Here is a 17023-nt window from a genome sequence, read left to right on the forward strand (position 1 = left end):
AGCGAATGTGACGATGGCAAACAAAAGCACACAGCAGCAGGAGCAGCAGGGAGATAATAATAACTAGAGTTGCGAGTAAGATATAGAAGATGATGGTTATGGTGTCCACACCATCAAGTTGGCCAACGAAAAGGGGTTAAGCTGATATGGAGGAGAAGGCACAGAAAAAAAAGATATGGGTTAAGGGAGGAGAAAAAAGACAAGTTGTAGCTGAAGTTATACCAGAAGAAGAAGGGAAAGAAAAAATGTTCCTAAAACACTCAATGAAATAATTAAAAATAAATACAATTTAATAAATCAAAGTCTAAGATAATCTAACTAAAAACGCCGCTTCTTAGAATATTAATCTGTAGTTTAATCAACTTCCAAATCATCCACAATTAACAGTCATTATCCCCTGGCTAATTATTCTAAAGCTCAGTGATCTCTTCATCGCCTCGGTAATCGGCCGCATAAGTCGCCAAACTAATTATGCCCAGTGGAAACCTCTGAAACTCCTCTAAATCTTTCAGCCCTTGGGCTATCGTTCGGACTCATCATAAAATCGCAAATTCAATTTGTTTGACACAATCTAAACCAATATTTTAGAAGAGCTGCAAGCTGCGGCAAACTGGTCATGGAATGGCGGAAGCCATGGAGGAATGCCGGCGAACATTGGTGGCGGGCATCGGCAAATTATGACCACGAAAATAAACGAGTTACGCAAAAAGGCAGAAACCGTGCACAGTTTGCACTGTTCTGTTCAGTTCTGTTCGGTGTGCAGTGTGCACTATGTTTTGGCAATAGCTTAGGGGGTTGGGATGCTGGATCCTAGCTACTGGCTCCTGGATCCTAGCTACTGCCTCCTGGATGTTGGCCATTTGCAGATGCCCAAGCTATGCCATCGCCTGACAGCAGAAAACCAAAAATTTTGATTTATGGCCGGGGCATAAACTGCATTTGACGCGCTTGTCTCCTTTCCCCTGCCTCACTGTTACACTCTCTATCGCTTTCTAGGAGGAGGTTCTACAAGGGGTAGACAGAGGAGTAGTGGTAGTGCATGATATGGCTACATATATAATCAAATAGTAGCAACAAATGCGGGGATACTCCCGGATCGTCCAGCCATATGAACGGTGACATGGCAGGCACAAAATTGCAGCGAGAATGCCAGTTTTCCTACACAGAGAGATGGGTTCTTAAAAAGCTAAAGGTGCTTAATCCTAGACTTAAATTATTAACTAAAAGCATTGCAATTAATTATTGATTCTATTATGTTTATATAATTTTATTTAACATATTCTAGTTCAGCATTATATTTCATTTAAATCTATCGGTTTAAATCTTATCTATAAACCTTTAATAAAATCCAATAACTACTTGTAATGCCTTCTCTTTTTCAAGCAAATATATTAATTACGATCAGAGTTGCCTTTTTGGTTTCCGTGTAAGGATGTCCATCGTCCTGTTTGTGTGTGTGTCTGTGTGTGTGCGTCCACCGGAAGTGTGAACGCAATATTGTGAACACAGAGTGCCGCAGTCGCAGGCACTCCGTCTCGCTCGCATATGGAGTTTCGCCATCATAATGATGATTAAGCATTGTAATGAAATTGCAAATTGGCGCCGCGCGTCTCATCAAAGGGAAAACGGAGTGGAGCGTTGATTTCCACGATTTCATTGCCGAAAGGCGAGAGTGTAATTGTATTGTAGTTGAGTGCCGAGAGCGAAATAAAACCACTAATAAGCCAAATGACGTGCATTTGTCACGAAGTCCGTTCGTAACTGAAGGCCTCTCTAACTACAAAAAGCTGGTGTGGGTCATCAGAGGCTAAGATTTTGGGGCTTTGTCCTGGAATTTAAGCGAAATGCTTTTAATTAGGAGTCAATAAATCGAATTGTTTAAGTTCATTATGAATCAATTGAAGCTGTGAATTGTAAGGCTTTAATGCAGTACCATCTAGTGAAAATATTTTAAGATACAAGTCTGTTTCTTATACCCTGACAGGGTATTCTAACTTCAGTCAGTTTAAAAAAAATTAAATATTTTATAAGGGGTTACATTGTTAAAATTTTCAAAAACCGACAAAAATTTTCATTTTAAATTGAGTATCCAGGTTTATAAATCTACTAAAAACTATAATAGGAAAGGTTTCCGAATTGAAATTAATGCTTTTTTGACTGTGTTATGAGATTTTTAATCTTTGATTTGTTATAAAAATTGTCATATAAAATTTTTTATTATGATTTCTTATGTCTAACTTCAGCTTCTTAAATATAGTTTTCTTTCTAGCTTTTATAATAAAAATAGAATATTTCAGACGCTTTAAAAGAGAACTTATGCAATCATTATATTCAAGTATAATGGAGTGCAAAAGTCCTTCCTTAAACTATCTATATAAAATAACCATTTTATTTTCTCGACCAATATACTCCTCCAAATTACTCAGGATCCCTATTACTGGTCACCCGTAAGGACATTTATTTCAAAATGACTTCAACGCAAACCAACAATGACTCTCATTTAATTTACTGACTAATATTTTGAGACAGCATTAGTGATGTGCCTGTCTGACTTCCCTGTTCCATTTAATATTTTAAAAATAAATTTCCCAAATAAAGTGATAGCAGGGACAATGGGAAAACCCGGCAGAATAATAATAATAATTCAGAGAGGGGAAAAAGGCCGGGTCAGGTAAAGGAAACGCAAATAAAACTGTCGAAAAAAGTATGCAAAAATTGTACATAATCAAAATAATGACTCAGATGGTTGATGAACAAGGCACGAAAGGTTGGGACAGGGTTTCGGCTGGCACCGGACCCGGAGCGTTGGGTTCTAAGCCAAGAAATAGACGACAACAATGGCAAAAATAAATAAAAGCAATGACAAAAGTAAATTTCGAAATGCAAACAAAGGTAACCGGAGGGGGGAAGGTTCCAGGCTAATCTCTCAAGTGGCAAATGCATTCAAATGAATGTCATGGATGGTATTGGAAAGAGGGCAGGATCCTAGAGCCGGGGGAAGTGATGATGCAGCAAGGACAGCGTTTCAATGGTAACGCGGCCTCAGACTCAACCTCAGCGAGGAGCTTAACACGTGCACTTGAAATTTAATATCAGTGCCGGCTGCAGGCAGGCTGGCTGGCAGGCAGTGTCCCCATCGACTTAGCTGCATTTTATTATAGCATACTTTCCCGCTGTCCCAGCAGCCGCCGCCCCATGCCTCTCTTTCCTAAAGCCGGCACAATAATCCCTCATATTTATTTTTGCAAAATTATTTGCTTTGTCTGATTGCGGATTTGCAGCTGCAGCGTTTGCACAGTTACTTTGCAGCAGCAGCAGCAGCAGCAGCGGCAGCCATTTCAGAGACATCCTCCATAGGGGCATCATCCACACAGTTGCCAGATTCGTTCGGGGCAGCGGCAATGAATGAAAGTTCTTTATGGGCATTCGGTCCCGAGCCGGGCACTCATTTAATATGAAAGCAAATTGCATAAAATCACACCTGCAAGCCAACTTAGCACCCGCCCGGTCTGTGGCCCCCAGGTTGCCCGGCAGCCAATCCCAGGCGCTTAGCAAAAGGTATGCGGCTCCTACTGGGGTGGTATGGCGACGAGATAGAGGTCCTTGCACTGGGGATAATTTGATCGACAAGCTTGATATTTTTCTGTTTATAGATAGATTGAAATCAATTTGTATACTGTTTAAACTTCAGAATTAATACAAAAAATCATTGCAAAAAGTTTGATAAAGAAACCAAGCTTCTGAGCTATTGTAATTAATATTTTCTCACAGTGTTAGACAGCCGTAACTGTGCAAATGTCGACTGCATGGCCCAAGCGCAAACAACATGCTGCTGCTGCTGCCCGTCCAGCGAAGTGGTGTCCCTGTCCGCTGGCCCAGACCAGCACCTCCTGCTCCTCCTCTGCTCCAGCTTCCTTGGCAGTTGTAAAAACACGTTTATGGCCTCTCTCCTCTTGGAGTGTCTCTGGCCATGTGTCCACATCCCATATCCTCCCACATCTTGACTGCATGCCAAAAATACTGGCATCTGAAAGGGAGAGAAACGGAACTCGAGTCAACTCAACCGAACTGAACCGAACCGAACTGCACTGCACTTCACTGTCACCTAGCGATTACCACGGGCAAGGACGAGTGGGTGGTGGCAGCTTTACGATGTCCTCCCAAACACACACACACCTACACACAAACTTGAAATTTAAGGATTGAGTGTATAAGAATGTAAGGCTGTGGAGGGGTCCTGGCCACACAAATAAAGTCGCGTAATGGGCCTGTTACTAATTTTGTGGACATGTAAAAGTTGCAACTCTCTCTCTCTCGGCCCGTCTTGCCCCCAAAACAAGTGCCGTAAAATGCTTGCCGAACTCAAATTGAAATACACAAAAATTCCAAAATGTGTTTGTTAATAGAAAACGCCGTAGTTAAGGGGCACATCACGAGAATGGCGGTCATAAAAAATATATGAGTTCTAAAAAAAAACGAACAAATCAATAAAACTGTATGTCTTTAGGAAAAAGCAATAGGTCGCGTCTATGTTTGGTAGTGGTTAACTTTTAATTTTTAGGAAACGAGATGGGATTTTATTCCGGTTAGAAAATAAAATATTAAGGATGCAGCAGAACAGAGAAACCAGCTCATAGTTGCATAACTTATGTGATATAAGTCTTTCTATCGTTTAAATTACTTTTATTTCTTACAAGTAAGGATATTAATTTAAAAACACTAGTCAACATACACTATATACACTATGTAACTCTATACCTGGGAAAAGATTGCAAAGGTGTAAAAAGGTCCCTATTTAAATGTTTTCCCAAGGTTTTACTAGCTTAAAATTGCAAAAACTATACTAAACCAAAATAGAATTTCAATTTAGGTATCTAAACTTTAATTTCAAGTGTTTTTTTGTCAAGGATCTCTAACTGGTAAATGGTAAATGGGTGACTAGTGACTGCCGTTTCTCGTTTTAGCTCTCGTAACTTTCTCTCTCTCCCGTTGCAACCAAGTTTGCATTGCATTGCATACATTTAGGCGTTGGCGTTCTGTGTAGCCCTGTGTTTATGTAACTGTCACGGCCACGCCTTGTCGCAGTTGGCACTTTGCAAAACGCCCACGTTGCAGTTGCAGTTGCATTAGGATTCACATTCGGATTCACATTCGCATTCAGAATCGCACTCGCACTCAACGCTTCGATTTTGCAGCTGTGGACAATAAATTTGCGCCCGCTCATTGTCAACTAAAATCAAAAACATAATTCAGAGATGCCGGCACACGAGCGCCAGAGACCGCAATGTTATGCCATGCCCGTCTGTCTGTGTGTGTGTGTATGTGTCTGTGTGAGTGCCGGGCATGAAATTAACACAAATGCCAAAACAGCAGCAGCAGCAGCAGCACCAAGTGGGCGTAACCTAGGGGGAGTGGAGCTAAGGACTCTGGGCAATGGATAACGGACATCGGAGGACTCCCAACTCTGGACTTTGTAGCCAGAGTCCGTTTGCATTCGCATTTAATGCATTCGCAGCTGCAAAAGCAGCCGCATCAGGCGAGGACCACAAATCGGCAAATCCATCTCAATGGGAGGATGCACAACCATTCAGGACTACACTGAAGGAAATTTGGATAATCCTAGGCTATGTACTCTAATTAAGAATAGATGGTTCTTTGATTGATTTTGAAGTTTGTATTATATAACTAGCTGCGTTAATACAAGCAGATGATTTTGTAAAATTAATTAATAATAAGTTTGGGACTGAACTCAAAATTATTAATAAACAAAAAAGGAATTTAACTTCGTAAACTCAAATTTTGAATACCCTTGCAGCTTCAAACGATCATAACTAAAATTCCATTAAATTCAATTCGGAAAACGTTTCAGTTCTAGTCTTTAACAAGATTAACAAATCTGCATACTAAATTTAACATTTAAAAAATTATAAAATTTTGTCAATTTTTGAAAATTTTAATGATGTAACCCCTTATCACTTTTGAAAATATCGAAAAAATTTTGAATTTTTTTTTTCAACTGGACCGGAGATAGATTCAGCTGTTGATGCTGATCAGGAAAATATATGACTTGTGGGGTCGGGAATGACTCTTTCACTAAGTTTTACTGTTCTGACTGAAATTGTAATAAACTGCAAAGGTATACAAATCCAGCATCTAATATGTTACTGAAAACCCCTACGAAGATTAGGTTTTAAATAATCTATAATTGGATTACATATTTATATTATTTATTTCCTAATTCTCTGAATTACAAAGTATTTACAATTTACCTTCAATCATAATATGTATATATTTCTAGAGCATTGTTTGCTTGAAAGGATTTATTAGAGACCTTTACACAATCAACTGATTATTTCCTACATTTATTAGTATTTTGTTTCACAAATCAATGAAAATAGATTACAAAGGAGATTTGCTTATGGTAGCTCAGATAATCAGCCTCTATAAAATATTATTCTGATTAGTTTTCAGTAGTCGGAAGGAAGCTGAAGTCTCAAGTAGCTGGATGAACTTAATCAAATGAAGAAAATGTGCCAAATGTAATATAAATATAAAGATAAATATACTTTAGCTTAGTCTTTTTTGAGAATTTTTACCAGGGTTTGCGGAATGGATTTTGTGACTTTTGAGACAGAGTAAATAGGCTATGAATAACATATCATTAGTTAACCTGAGTAATAGAGCTACTATTAAGGATTCCAAGTGTACCAGGTTCTACCGGCCTATTGCTTTTGACTTCCGTTAGTTGCTAGTCGTGCTGTTTGCTTATAGCAAATAGTAAATAGTAAATAGCAAATGGCAAATACCGATCGAAGAGCAGCCTTCAAGTATTCAAGGCCCCGACGCCCGCCTAGTTAAACCACCCCCGCAGCCTCATAACCGCCCATCGGCGGGGACACACACACTAACGACCCACATGACAACCACTAATCTGCACTTGTAGTGACATTATATGGACATTTGTAATTTCCGGTCGATGCCATTTTTATAACCCCGTTCAGAACGCATAAAAGAAAATTTGCAACAATGGGGCTTACAACAATAAGCCGCTGACCAGAAAAGAAAGGCCTGGCCAATGGCAAGGGGTTGATAGTGTGTGTTCTGGGGGTTCCCAACTTTTGGGTCACACAAAAGGCGACAACTTCAGCTCGTTTACTATTAAAAAAAAGGCACACACACTCCCTCCCACACACACACACACACACACTGGCAATTCGATTCTGTTTACGAGCTCTCATAAAAACTTGAATTTTATTTCAAGCGCCCAAGAGTCAATGCCAGAATGTGTCGTCTAATGAGGCTAACCTCCCATGAAAACACGGGGTGGCATCTCACACACACACACACTCACTCATCCGAGTCCTAACCAAATATCCTGGAAAATGGAGGCATGCCACATTTGCTTAGCTTGGGAAAATGTTTAGCTTATTGCCTTATTAAGTTCATAAAACCTTCGAGTATTTAAAGGCAACTGCAAGTGCTTATGAAATTACGGCCAGAACACAGAGGCCACACCTGTGCTAGGCCGTAAAGCAATTAGCCAAATAGCAGCTCGAATTGCAGGCAGTTTTAGCCTTCCTCTCCCCATGGCAATCTTCTGGATTTCCATTAAAAAGGAAATTGAAGTTTACAAGTTTCGTGCAGGCAAAACAATGAAGTTTCCTCACAGGCCACCTACAGCAGGATATACGCATTGTAGATGCCAAAGGAATCTGTTAGGGGATAAACAAGAGCTTAAATTTAAAGAAGGTAAGCCTAGGGAAACTATTAAACAACAATTAAATTGACAGAAAATGTATTTAATGAATGATATATTTGTGTCAATAAGAGTTTTAGGTATTTAAGAAGATTAATTTAAGTAAACCCTTCGTGGTGAGTAAGTAGAAATATATATTTTCAAATAGGAAAGTGTTGAATGTTTTTTTTCTCTACTTTACTTTATTTAAAACAAGTGACTATATTACTAACAGGAAAATCATCAGTGATGTATACTATACCCGCATTTATGTTGCTTAAATTATAAGCAAAAAAACTAATATCGATTTGCTATATAGAAAACAACAAACATTTGATGAAGACACACACATATGCTCGGCCCGTATGCCAGGGTTCAGTCGAAGGACAAAGGACTTTTTGGCCGGATCGAAAGGTGTAAAAGTGTAAGGACTATAAGGGCCAGGACTTAAACGCTTGCTTCATTTGGCCCAGGTGGAAAAGTCAATATTGCGGCTTTAGTTGGGAAATATTAACTGTCTCCGGATGGAAGGATACAAGAGTGGAGCCTTGGTCAAGGCAAAAACCTCAACTATTTGCATACAATTTGTACAAAATAGAAAATAATCAAAGCAATGTGCAGCTGGCCGTGAACAGGGCGGGGGTGTTGCTGATGGAAAAGGATGGGGAGGCTACTTAGCAAACATCAACACCTGTTAAGGGTTACACTCGAGAACAAAGCTGCAAATTGGCTGCTGGTAAGTGCAGCTATGGCTAAGGGCAAACCCATACCACGCACACACCCACACACCACCCCAAACAGCAACAACAACAACATCTAATCAATTTAACACAGAGAGAGCGAGAGAGTCCTAGGAGGAAGGGTCCTGCGAGGAAGAGGAGAAGGTTATACCCACACACAGCAAGGAGGGAAATGCTGACCGCAGGCGATGGAAATGTTCCGGGCTCTCTGCTTGTTGCCAGGACGAACTCTGTGGACTCCGGTTGGGAGCTCTCGGTTCGTAGCCCTTAACTTCATTATGAGATTTGTGTAATTGTTAACCAATTTACCGTTACGTTTTGCATGCCACAAGCCACAAGGCAACATTGGCCAATCGGCCTCCTGCTCCTGCTGCCGCTCCTGCTGCTGTGGCAGCCAATGGTCCTTTTCTCTGGCATCACGATAACACCCGTGATATATTGTCCAAATTATAATGCCGGAAATGTTATTAATTCAGAGCGTAACTCAATTCCTGGACTCCCCCTAATTACAATGTTTTCACCGCAATGATGATGATGATGATGATGATGATGATGGTCATTATGAGAGGCTACAGGCAGCAATTCAGCATTTACATTGCGTCAATTTCAAAGATTCTAAACTCTGCTTAACGTTAGCAAATGTAGAAATTATTCACAAAGCATATATACATTTACACATCTCCGAAATTTGTATTTACATATTTTTGCCATTTACTATTTGGCCTGTCAGTGGCTGCAATTAAGCCAATTGTTCGTGAAACCCAAGAAAGCTTATAGTATTTGACGATTACTATATATTTAAATATTTCCGACTAATTGTTGAATCCCAATGCAATGAGGAAAATATTAGTAGAATTTATTTCATTGGTCTGATAATATCATTTATGCAATTAAGAGATAATTAAGGGATTACGCAATGCATAACTTTTGACTAATTTTTATTATACCATGTCCAATTAATCATGGAACTTCAGCCAAGAAAATATTTCATCAACCCACTAAGCAATAAAAAAAACATTAGTTCCATAGGCAGCATTATCTAAATACCTGTCCTCAAAAAAACAAAATAAGCATTCACCTCATGAAAGAATATGTATCACGGATCCATTAACATGGCTTTTATAGTCTAATGCCCCCTGCTGCATTGTGCGATGGCAGCTGTGTTAGCCTAATTAAAAATGCCAAATGATGTCGCTGGTTGCCTGGCGGCTAAATGGAAAATTATTTGCATTTTGCATTGTTACTCGGTTGGCAGCGGTGCTGACAACCGGCTAATGCTGCCGTGACAGTGTTCGCCGGGATTTGGCCCAGTTAGGATTACGCGAACGTAGCCCATTTCGTTATTTGGGGGGAATCGGAATTGGGATGACCTTTAATTGTTTGATGGCGCCCACTCCCACCTCCAAACACACGTACGCGGTGGGTTCAAAAACCACTTTCGCTTATTGGAAAGGACGCAATGGATGGAAAAGGATGCAGCAGCAAGGATGCTTGGCAGTAAGGCGGCACGGCGGCACATCGCTGGTTTATTGATCGGCGGAATGCTTTTAAGACACGGCGCATAAAAATAATAATGATGCCGCGGCGTGGTGTCAAAGGGGCAGGCAGCTTGCACATAGAAATAAATATTTATATGGACGGCATCTATAAATTGAATGGCGAAAGGGTTGCGCGCCACACGAGCGGCAGAAACTCAGGTGAGACAGGCAGGACTTATGGGCTTTGGCCGCCGCCCCGCACTCCACTCCACACCCCAACACAGCACACACACGGCATTTGGTCCTGGACATTTTTACGATGTGATTTCACATAACCACAACAGACGTGCAGACAAACAAGAGCTGGAGCAAGGGGAGGAGGAAGAGGAGAAGCAGGAGCAGGAGCAGCACTAGCAGGAGCTTGCTACAGAAGAAGCAGATCCAAAGGACGACATAAGTTGCAGACGCGCGTTGGTGATAAACTTTGAAATTGCCAAGACAGGACGCGAGGGGGGCGTCCCGGAATTTATTACCCTCCAGCGGCATCAGAGAGCTCACATTCAGGATACGACTACGACTCGCATACACATCCTCCGAGGAGCACAAGCGGATTCTAATAAGCGAAATGCGCTGTCCTGCAACGGAATCAAACGGAAACGAAACGGAATTATGGGGCATTACCCAAGGAGCACCCTTAACCCTTGTTCGTCCCACACACACACCCACTGACAATCATCGGTTGTAACCTATACTTGGCTTGATTTCGGTGCCATGCCAAGCATAACCAAGGCATTAATTTTCCACAGAAATCGCGCACACCCAAACACACTAGAAAATATAGATGTCCTTCGCTGATTTTGCAAGTGTCAGCCCAAAGAGAGGGGGAGCCATGTCGCACTTCAGTTGATTTAATTCAATTCATGGACAGACAATGATTGCGTCAATTGCCGCATGTTTATCATTGTGACAGCCAAACTTGGCATTCTCGTGGCCGAAATCCGAAAGCCAGTCAAGGAGGCAGGCCAAGAAGGCGGTTCGCCAAGAGCGGAAATTGTGGAAATTGTGTGTAAGCGTATTAGTTTGGCCATTGTGCAAATGTTGTGCTGGAAAAACCCTTTCTTCATCCGTATTTGCTGACTTCAAAAGGACAGAAACACACCAAAATAAGGGTCAATCAGATCATGAATGTCGTGCTTTAGTGACACATTCTGACTTGGATTTTGGGGACAAATAACAAGAATGTCATATTTATTTAAGAAAGCGAGTATTTATGTTCATAAAAATAAAGTTTATGGTATTTTGAGAGACTTTTAATAGAGTTGAAAATGAATTTAAGGTTGTAGAAAAATAAGTGAATACATTTTAAGGAAGACTTTCTTGAGTAGAATATTTAGAGCAAGAACCATTAGTTGTACATTTTCTATTCTATTTCTAGAATATATATGTATATAATTATTCTGTGAACATTTTCGTGTATCTTTCACCCTTCTTATCTTGGTATACATACCCCTGTATCTTTTACCTGTAACTTCCTTACCTAATGACCACATTTCCGTATCTGTCACACAATTTGTTTCCCGGTTGACCATGCTGCCAATTAGAGGGGTTTTTCACATTTGTGTTTTTCTCACCCCATTTTTTTGGGATAAAACTGGGGGTGTACATCACCCAGGGGTGCGATTCAGAGCAGGTTTTCAATTACACATTATGACTGCTGCACGGTCCGCACCACAAACTGCAGTAAAATTTCAGCAAAAAACCCCTCTAGAAACCCACACACACACATTGCGAAGAAATTGGATTTGCGACTGCTGGCTTTGCTCAGACTTTTCTTTTTGGCCATTTTCCGTTTGCATTTGGCCCGTTTTCTTTTTTTGTATTTTTATGTGCCTTCGCCCCATCCCACGCCGCGCCGGCTCGTTGACTTTTATGAACTTATAAACAAGAGCCGGGGCACCGAGCGGCAACCCTTTCGGCTCGGCCTGTTGCTGCCACAAGCTACTCCAGTGCTTATTATGTGGATTATTAGAGGGATTTACTCGCTGCCATGTACGAATTCATGTGCTCCAACTTGGAATCCGGCTCCCTGTCTCACCCATTGCTATGTTTTGCTGTGGCATCAATGACATAAATAAAAAGATTTCCAAAGGATTTGCCTGCGGGCCACCGCACCCAAGCTGCTCACCCGGAGCAACCGAAAAACACACACCCAAAAAAGAAAAAAAAAAAAGAATCCTGGCAGCCAAGACAAGAAGACAAACCGAAAGTTTCTTCCTGTCCCGCTAAAATCCGTATGTCGCATTCAGTATATCCGGATGCGGATCCAAAAGGTAAGTGTGGGTGTGATTTACACACACGCCGGAAAGCAGAAGCCGGGAGCCATCAGCCGAGAGCTCTGCTCTGCCAAGTCGGCGATTGATAACCGGGCAGCAGCACATGTGTAGACACACTGTTGACTCAACTCAACTGGCCACTGATAAGCCACTTTGTTGTCCGGCGTAAACAATGACGTGTGCTGGACTTTCACTTGAAGTGGCCTGTTTGGCCGCCGGCAGCTGTCCGCTTGGAGATGGGGAAGCCACCTTCTACGGCAATCATTGCCGACTAGGTTTTATACCCTTTCTGGGTATTATAATTTCAGTCAGAACAGTGAAACTTGGTGATATATATTCTTGATTAGAATCAACAGCTAAGTCTATTTAGCTATGTCCAGTTGAAAATAAAATAATTCAAATTTTTTCGATTTCAAAAAACAATAAGGGGTTAAAATTTTCAAAAATAGAATGTTAATTTTGTAACATTTTTAATTGAGTATGCAGATTTATTAAGCTAATAAAAACATAGCATAGGAACGGTTTCCGATCGAAAATTAATGCATTTTTGAATGAGCTAAGATGGATTTTCTTTGTAAGGGTAAGGGTATAGAAATTTGGTTTTCCGATCGTTACCGAAAATAGCTTTCATTCTTGAATATATTTTTAATACGTTTTTAAATAAATCCATACTCATTATTATTGGGTGTTAAGCAACACTCTTATTAGTTTGAGTTTTGTTATTATGTCTATTAAGAGTTAAATAATTTAAAAAGTTATACAAATATTAAGTTTAATAGATTTTTCAGAATATGTATATGAATATAAAAAGTATTCCTAATTTTAACAATGCCTTACTTATAACAAATATCTACACTAAAATGAGAAAATACCATTGGCTTTAATTTAAATCTATAACTAAGTTGGCTAATGATTTACTTTAGGTATCAATCGTAATTTTATCAACAGAATTAAAACTAAACGTCATTCAGTGTTAAATATTTTCTGAAATAATTAAGCTATTATTTAAACTACCAAACAACAAGTCAAAAACACATAAATAGTATCACATTTCAGTTTCAAATTAAGTTTCTGGCAGGGCATTCTCTTTCAGGGAATAACTTATCAGCCAGATGTTCAAGTTTGGATTGCGATTATTTTGAGTGATTATTGCTGGCCGATGGGCAGCAGTAGAAGTAGCAGCAGATGAATGGCTTAAAATCCCATGTTTTACTTTAAATCACATGTATAACCCAATTAAAGAGCATCAATTAGCATTGAAGTGTGTCAAAGCCAGAAATCAATTAAAATGGTATTTATTTATTTAAAATGCCACTGAGTGTTTATTTTCAATTACAGCATAAATGTGAATATATGGTAATAATTTCATTAAGTCTATGCCATACAGTGTGATGTGTCAATCAAGGTGACAGGCGGCACTGGATGCAGTCAAGGGTTAATGTTCGTAATTAATACGGGAAAATACAAGGATGCAGCCATCTAAGCGGATTCGGGACAAGTGTGAGCATCCTGCAAGACCCTCAGACGTGAGTAGACAATATCCCAGTCGATAAAGGCGCCCAGGATGTGGCGCACATTACGATCCGTGTCATCATATCCGGTGCGTCCATGAACCAGGCGCAGGTTGTCAAAGGTGAGCACGTCACCGGGCGTGGTCTTGAAGCGGCACGAGTGCTCATGGGCCAGGCGCACAAATGTGGCCATGGCCTCGTACCAAGGTCGCACCTGCTCCAGCGGCACGCTAAAGTGGCTGTCGCGCTGGGGAATGCTGTGGTTAATCCGAACATATCGCCCCTCGGAATCCAAGCTGAAGGATGTGGTTGTTTGAAATCATGCCTGGTTTAAGGATTAAGTAACACACTCACTTGATGACCGGTGCCCGCCAGATGTTGTGGAAATGCAGGTCGCCATCGTGTCCCTTGTCAGCCCAATCGACAGGCGTCTGGCAGAGCACCCGGAACTGGTCAGGATGGCGATCTCGCATGACCTCAGCCACATAGAAAGCATCGGCGAGCAGGTTAACCCCTCCTGGCGAGGCGGATTGCTCCAGGGTGTGCAGCATGGTCACTCCGGGCAGGTACTCAAAATAAGGCATATCCGTGTGCAGGGGCAGGGGAGCGGCTAGATAGGCATAGTTACTTGCTCCCGGTTGGGCTCTCACACTGAACTCCTCGCCGTAGGTGGTGCGTCGCATAAAGCCCACTCGGTTGGCCAGGCGCCGCAGGACATCCATCTCCAGAGGGGCCTCCCTTACCAGGGCCACTCCATAAACAGCCAAATGGTGAAGCCATTGCTGCAATGCCAAGTCGCTGGTTATCAGTTCCTGAAAGTAGAAGGTACGCCGTATCGCCTCAAAGTCCTGGCCAGTCCACAACTGCTGCTCGGGGCGATAGGATTCCCTAAGATACCGCTCGCGATTTGCTGCCGAAAAGTCCCGCTCCCTAAGCCAGTCATAGGGATATTGAGAGGCATGGCCATCGGACCAATCTATGTACAGGACCTGCTGCGTCAGATCCACACTCTGTCGCAGGACATGCACACTGGTGTCCAGGTTATTCCACAGCTGGGGCAGACGGCTCAGGGTCTGCGGCAAATAGCACTCCGGGCAGCGGCAATTGTCGCGCAGCCAGATATCCGGGAACTGCATGTCCTGGCGCTCAGGATTCGGCTCTGGGACTATCACTATACTATTGGGAAGGTCCTTTTGCTGCTCCTGATGGTCCTGCTCCAGCTTGACAGGCGGCAGGCAAGCCAACTTTCGGCGATCCGCTTGAAACATCTTGGCACTACCAACGATGAGGTCTTCCGATTGCGGAATGATTTCGGAATTTCAGATCGGGAAGCAAGCAAACAGGCCACCCTTAGAGGGGTACGTGGCCATAGAGAGCTCCGCCATCGATAGCTGCTCGCGTGATGTTTTACACTGGGGGAAGTGATAGGGTATTTCTGGGAAATATATGAGATAGTTAATGTTGTTATTGAGACATTGATTCTCCATTGATTCTCCCCAATACCTTTGAAATATGGTGAATTTTGTAACGTTTCTGATGTTCTTAAATATTCTATCAAGTTTTCTCAAAGTGTAGGCCTAGCCAAGCACTTATCAATCCTTTGTGAGCAGTGCAGATTGCCGTCGCAGCAATTCCAAGCGAGCTGCCAACGCTCGACAGCTCGGCATCTCTACCCTGGCTTTAAGCCCCCCATGCCCTTGGCTGTGTGTGTGTTTGTGTGTGTGTGTAAAATTAAAAATGCAAAATTAATTTTCTGCTCAAATCTGCAAGCGTTTGCAATTTTTGCATAATTGTTTGTCAGTCTCATCCGCCTCATCTTCGACAGGCTGCTGCGGCCTCTCCCATATCGCCGCCACCGATTTCCATTGTCTCCCTCTGCGGGAAATGGCGTCAATCATTGTTAGGCGCATTGATCACTTCATTCAAGCGACTCCGTCCCACATGCCACTCCCAGTCCTGGTCTCACTCCTACCAGCCAGTGTTGATTGCAATGCGAATATCCTGCCCGGTAGCGGGAAAAAATCATAAACAATAACCATTTCATGCCGGGGGAAAACAACAACAGCAGTATCTGGTAACCAGCGTCTATATATGGCGCGATTTTTAATTATCACTTTCGCATTCGCATTTCGTGTATTGTCTGCCTCGGAACACGACTCGTATCTATCCATCTATGGCGGGCTCTGGCTCTGGCTCTGAATCTCTATCTGCCTCGGTGGGTTGCTGCCATATTCCATATTCCACATTCATTTCCATTTTCCATCGGAGGCGGGCCTTTTACGCTTCGAACAAAGAAAGCGAACCGAACAATCCATCGAATGCTCAGCTTTTAGTGAAGATTCTTCTCCAAAGGATAAGGGTATAGCAGAAGAGGTAGCTCTATGGGTTTACTCGGATTGCTAAGAGTCGGGAAAATATCTTTTGATTTTAGAAATATCTATTGATATTACTTAATATTTTAATAAGAAAATTATAGTTAATTTCTTAACTAAGGTAATTTAGTTATACATTTCCAATAGCTACCTCTAGAAGTAATTATTTCTGATGCTCCTTTTGGAAACTTCTACATACCCGAACTTCCCAAAAAGAGCATCAGAAAATCGTCAACAAATTTTCCCCAAAACAACTTGCTACATTTAATGCATTGTTTGGGGGGGTGTGGGCCCAGTTCCCCCAACAGAACTTTATTGTTTTCAATTAAAAACACTCACAGCCCATTCAGCTAACGAATCCATTCGCTCGTCAGTTGCCAGGACCTCCTCCATTCATAGGCTCGCTGCAGCAGCAGCGAAAGGCATCAGCGCCGTGACACAATTGCAGATGCAAGTGAAACGTAATGAGGTGTGATGAAAATGCATTCAAGTGACAGTTTCTTCCCGCTTCCCCCGCCCACATGCACTTAGCAATAATCACGGTGCAACAATATATATCGATGAATATGATGAGCAAGGGAATAGCTAGGAGTCATAAACACAGACAAAGCATCTATTTGAAATGTGATATACTCAAACTGACTTTGATCTCTGCACAGGCACAGTCTGTAATTGTTTTTAAATGAATGGAAAAAAACAACACAAACACAATTTAGTGAATTTTATATTGAAACCCAATCAAAACATACCGCAAATTATGCAAAGCATCGAGAGTGCGGCTACGAAAGTGCAACACTTACGTAAATTAAACGAAAGCCACAGCAACCGCAGGATATACCAGGGGAAAACAAAAC

At 41.7% G+C, this 17023-nt stretch overlaps 1 protein-coding gene and 1 long non-coding RNA gene across 2 annotated transcripts; one reads left to right on the plus strand and one right to left on the minus strand.

Moving 5' to 3' along the window:
- The first annotated feature begins 6484 nt into the window (after positions 1-6484).
- LOC147644439 (uncharacterized) lies at positions 6485-11267 on the plus strand. The gene is made up of 2 exons (XR_015270774.1): positions 6485-6539; positions 7971-11267. It is a non-coding gene; the product is annotated as an uncharacterized LOC147644439 (long non-coding RNA).
- A 2298-nt stretch (positions 11268-13565) lies between these two features.
- Positions 13566-15098, minus strand: LOC110180797 (gamma-butyrobetaine dioxygenase). The gene is made up of 2 exons (XM_020948478.2): positions 14152-15098; positions 13566-14093 (listed from the first exon to the last, which is right to left on the minus strand). The coding sequence occupies exons 1-2, from the start codon at positions 15063-15065 to the stop codon at positions 13766-13768; spliced, it is 1242 nt and encodes a 413-aa protein (XP_020804137.2). The 5' UTR covers positions 15066-15098; the 3' UTR covers positions 13566-13765.
- Positions 15099-17023: the final 1925 nt, after the last annotated feature.

The sequence above is a fragment of the Drosophila serrata genome, unplaced genomic scaffold (genome assembly GCF_035046125.1).
Source record: "Drosophila serrata isolate PLE 108 unplaced genomic scaffold, ASM3504612v1 contig_184, whole genome shotgun sequence".
Classification (NCBI taxonomy): Eukaryota; Metazoa; Arthropoda; class Insecta; order Diptera; family Drosophilidae; genus Drosophila; species Drosophila serrata.

Bases quoted from the DNA above. Each gene is read 5' to 3' on its own strand.
- LOC110180797 (XM_020948478.2), bottom strand. From the start codon at position 15,065: ATGTTTCAAGCGGATCGCCGAAAGTTGGCTTGCCTGCCGCCTGTCAAG. The intron at 14,094-14,151 runs GTGAGTGTGTTA...CACATCCTTCAG, and splicing joins TGGCGGGCACCGGTCATCAA to CTTGGATTCCGAGGGGCGAT.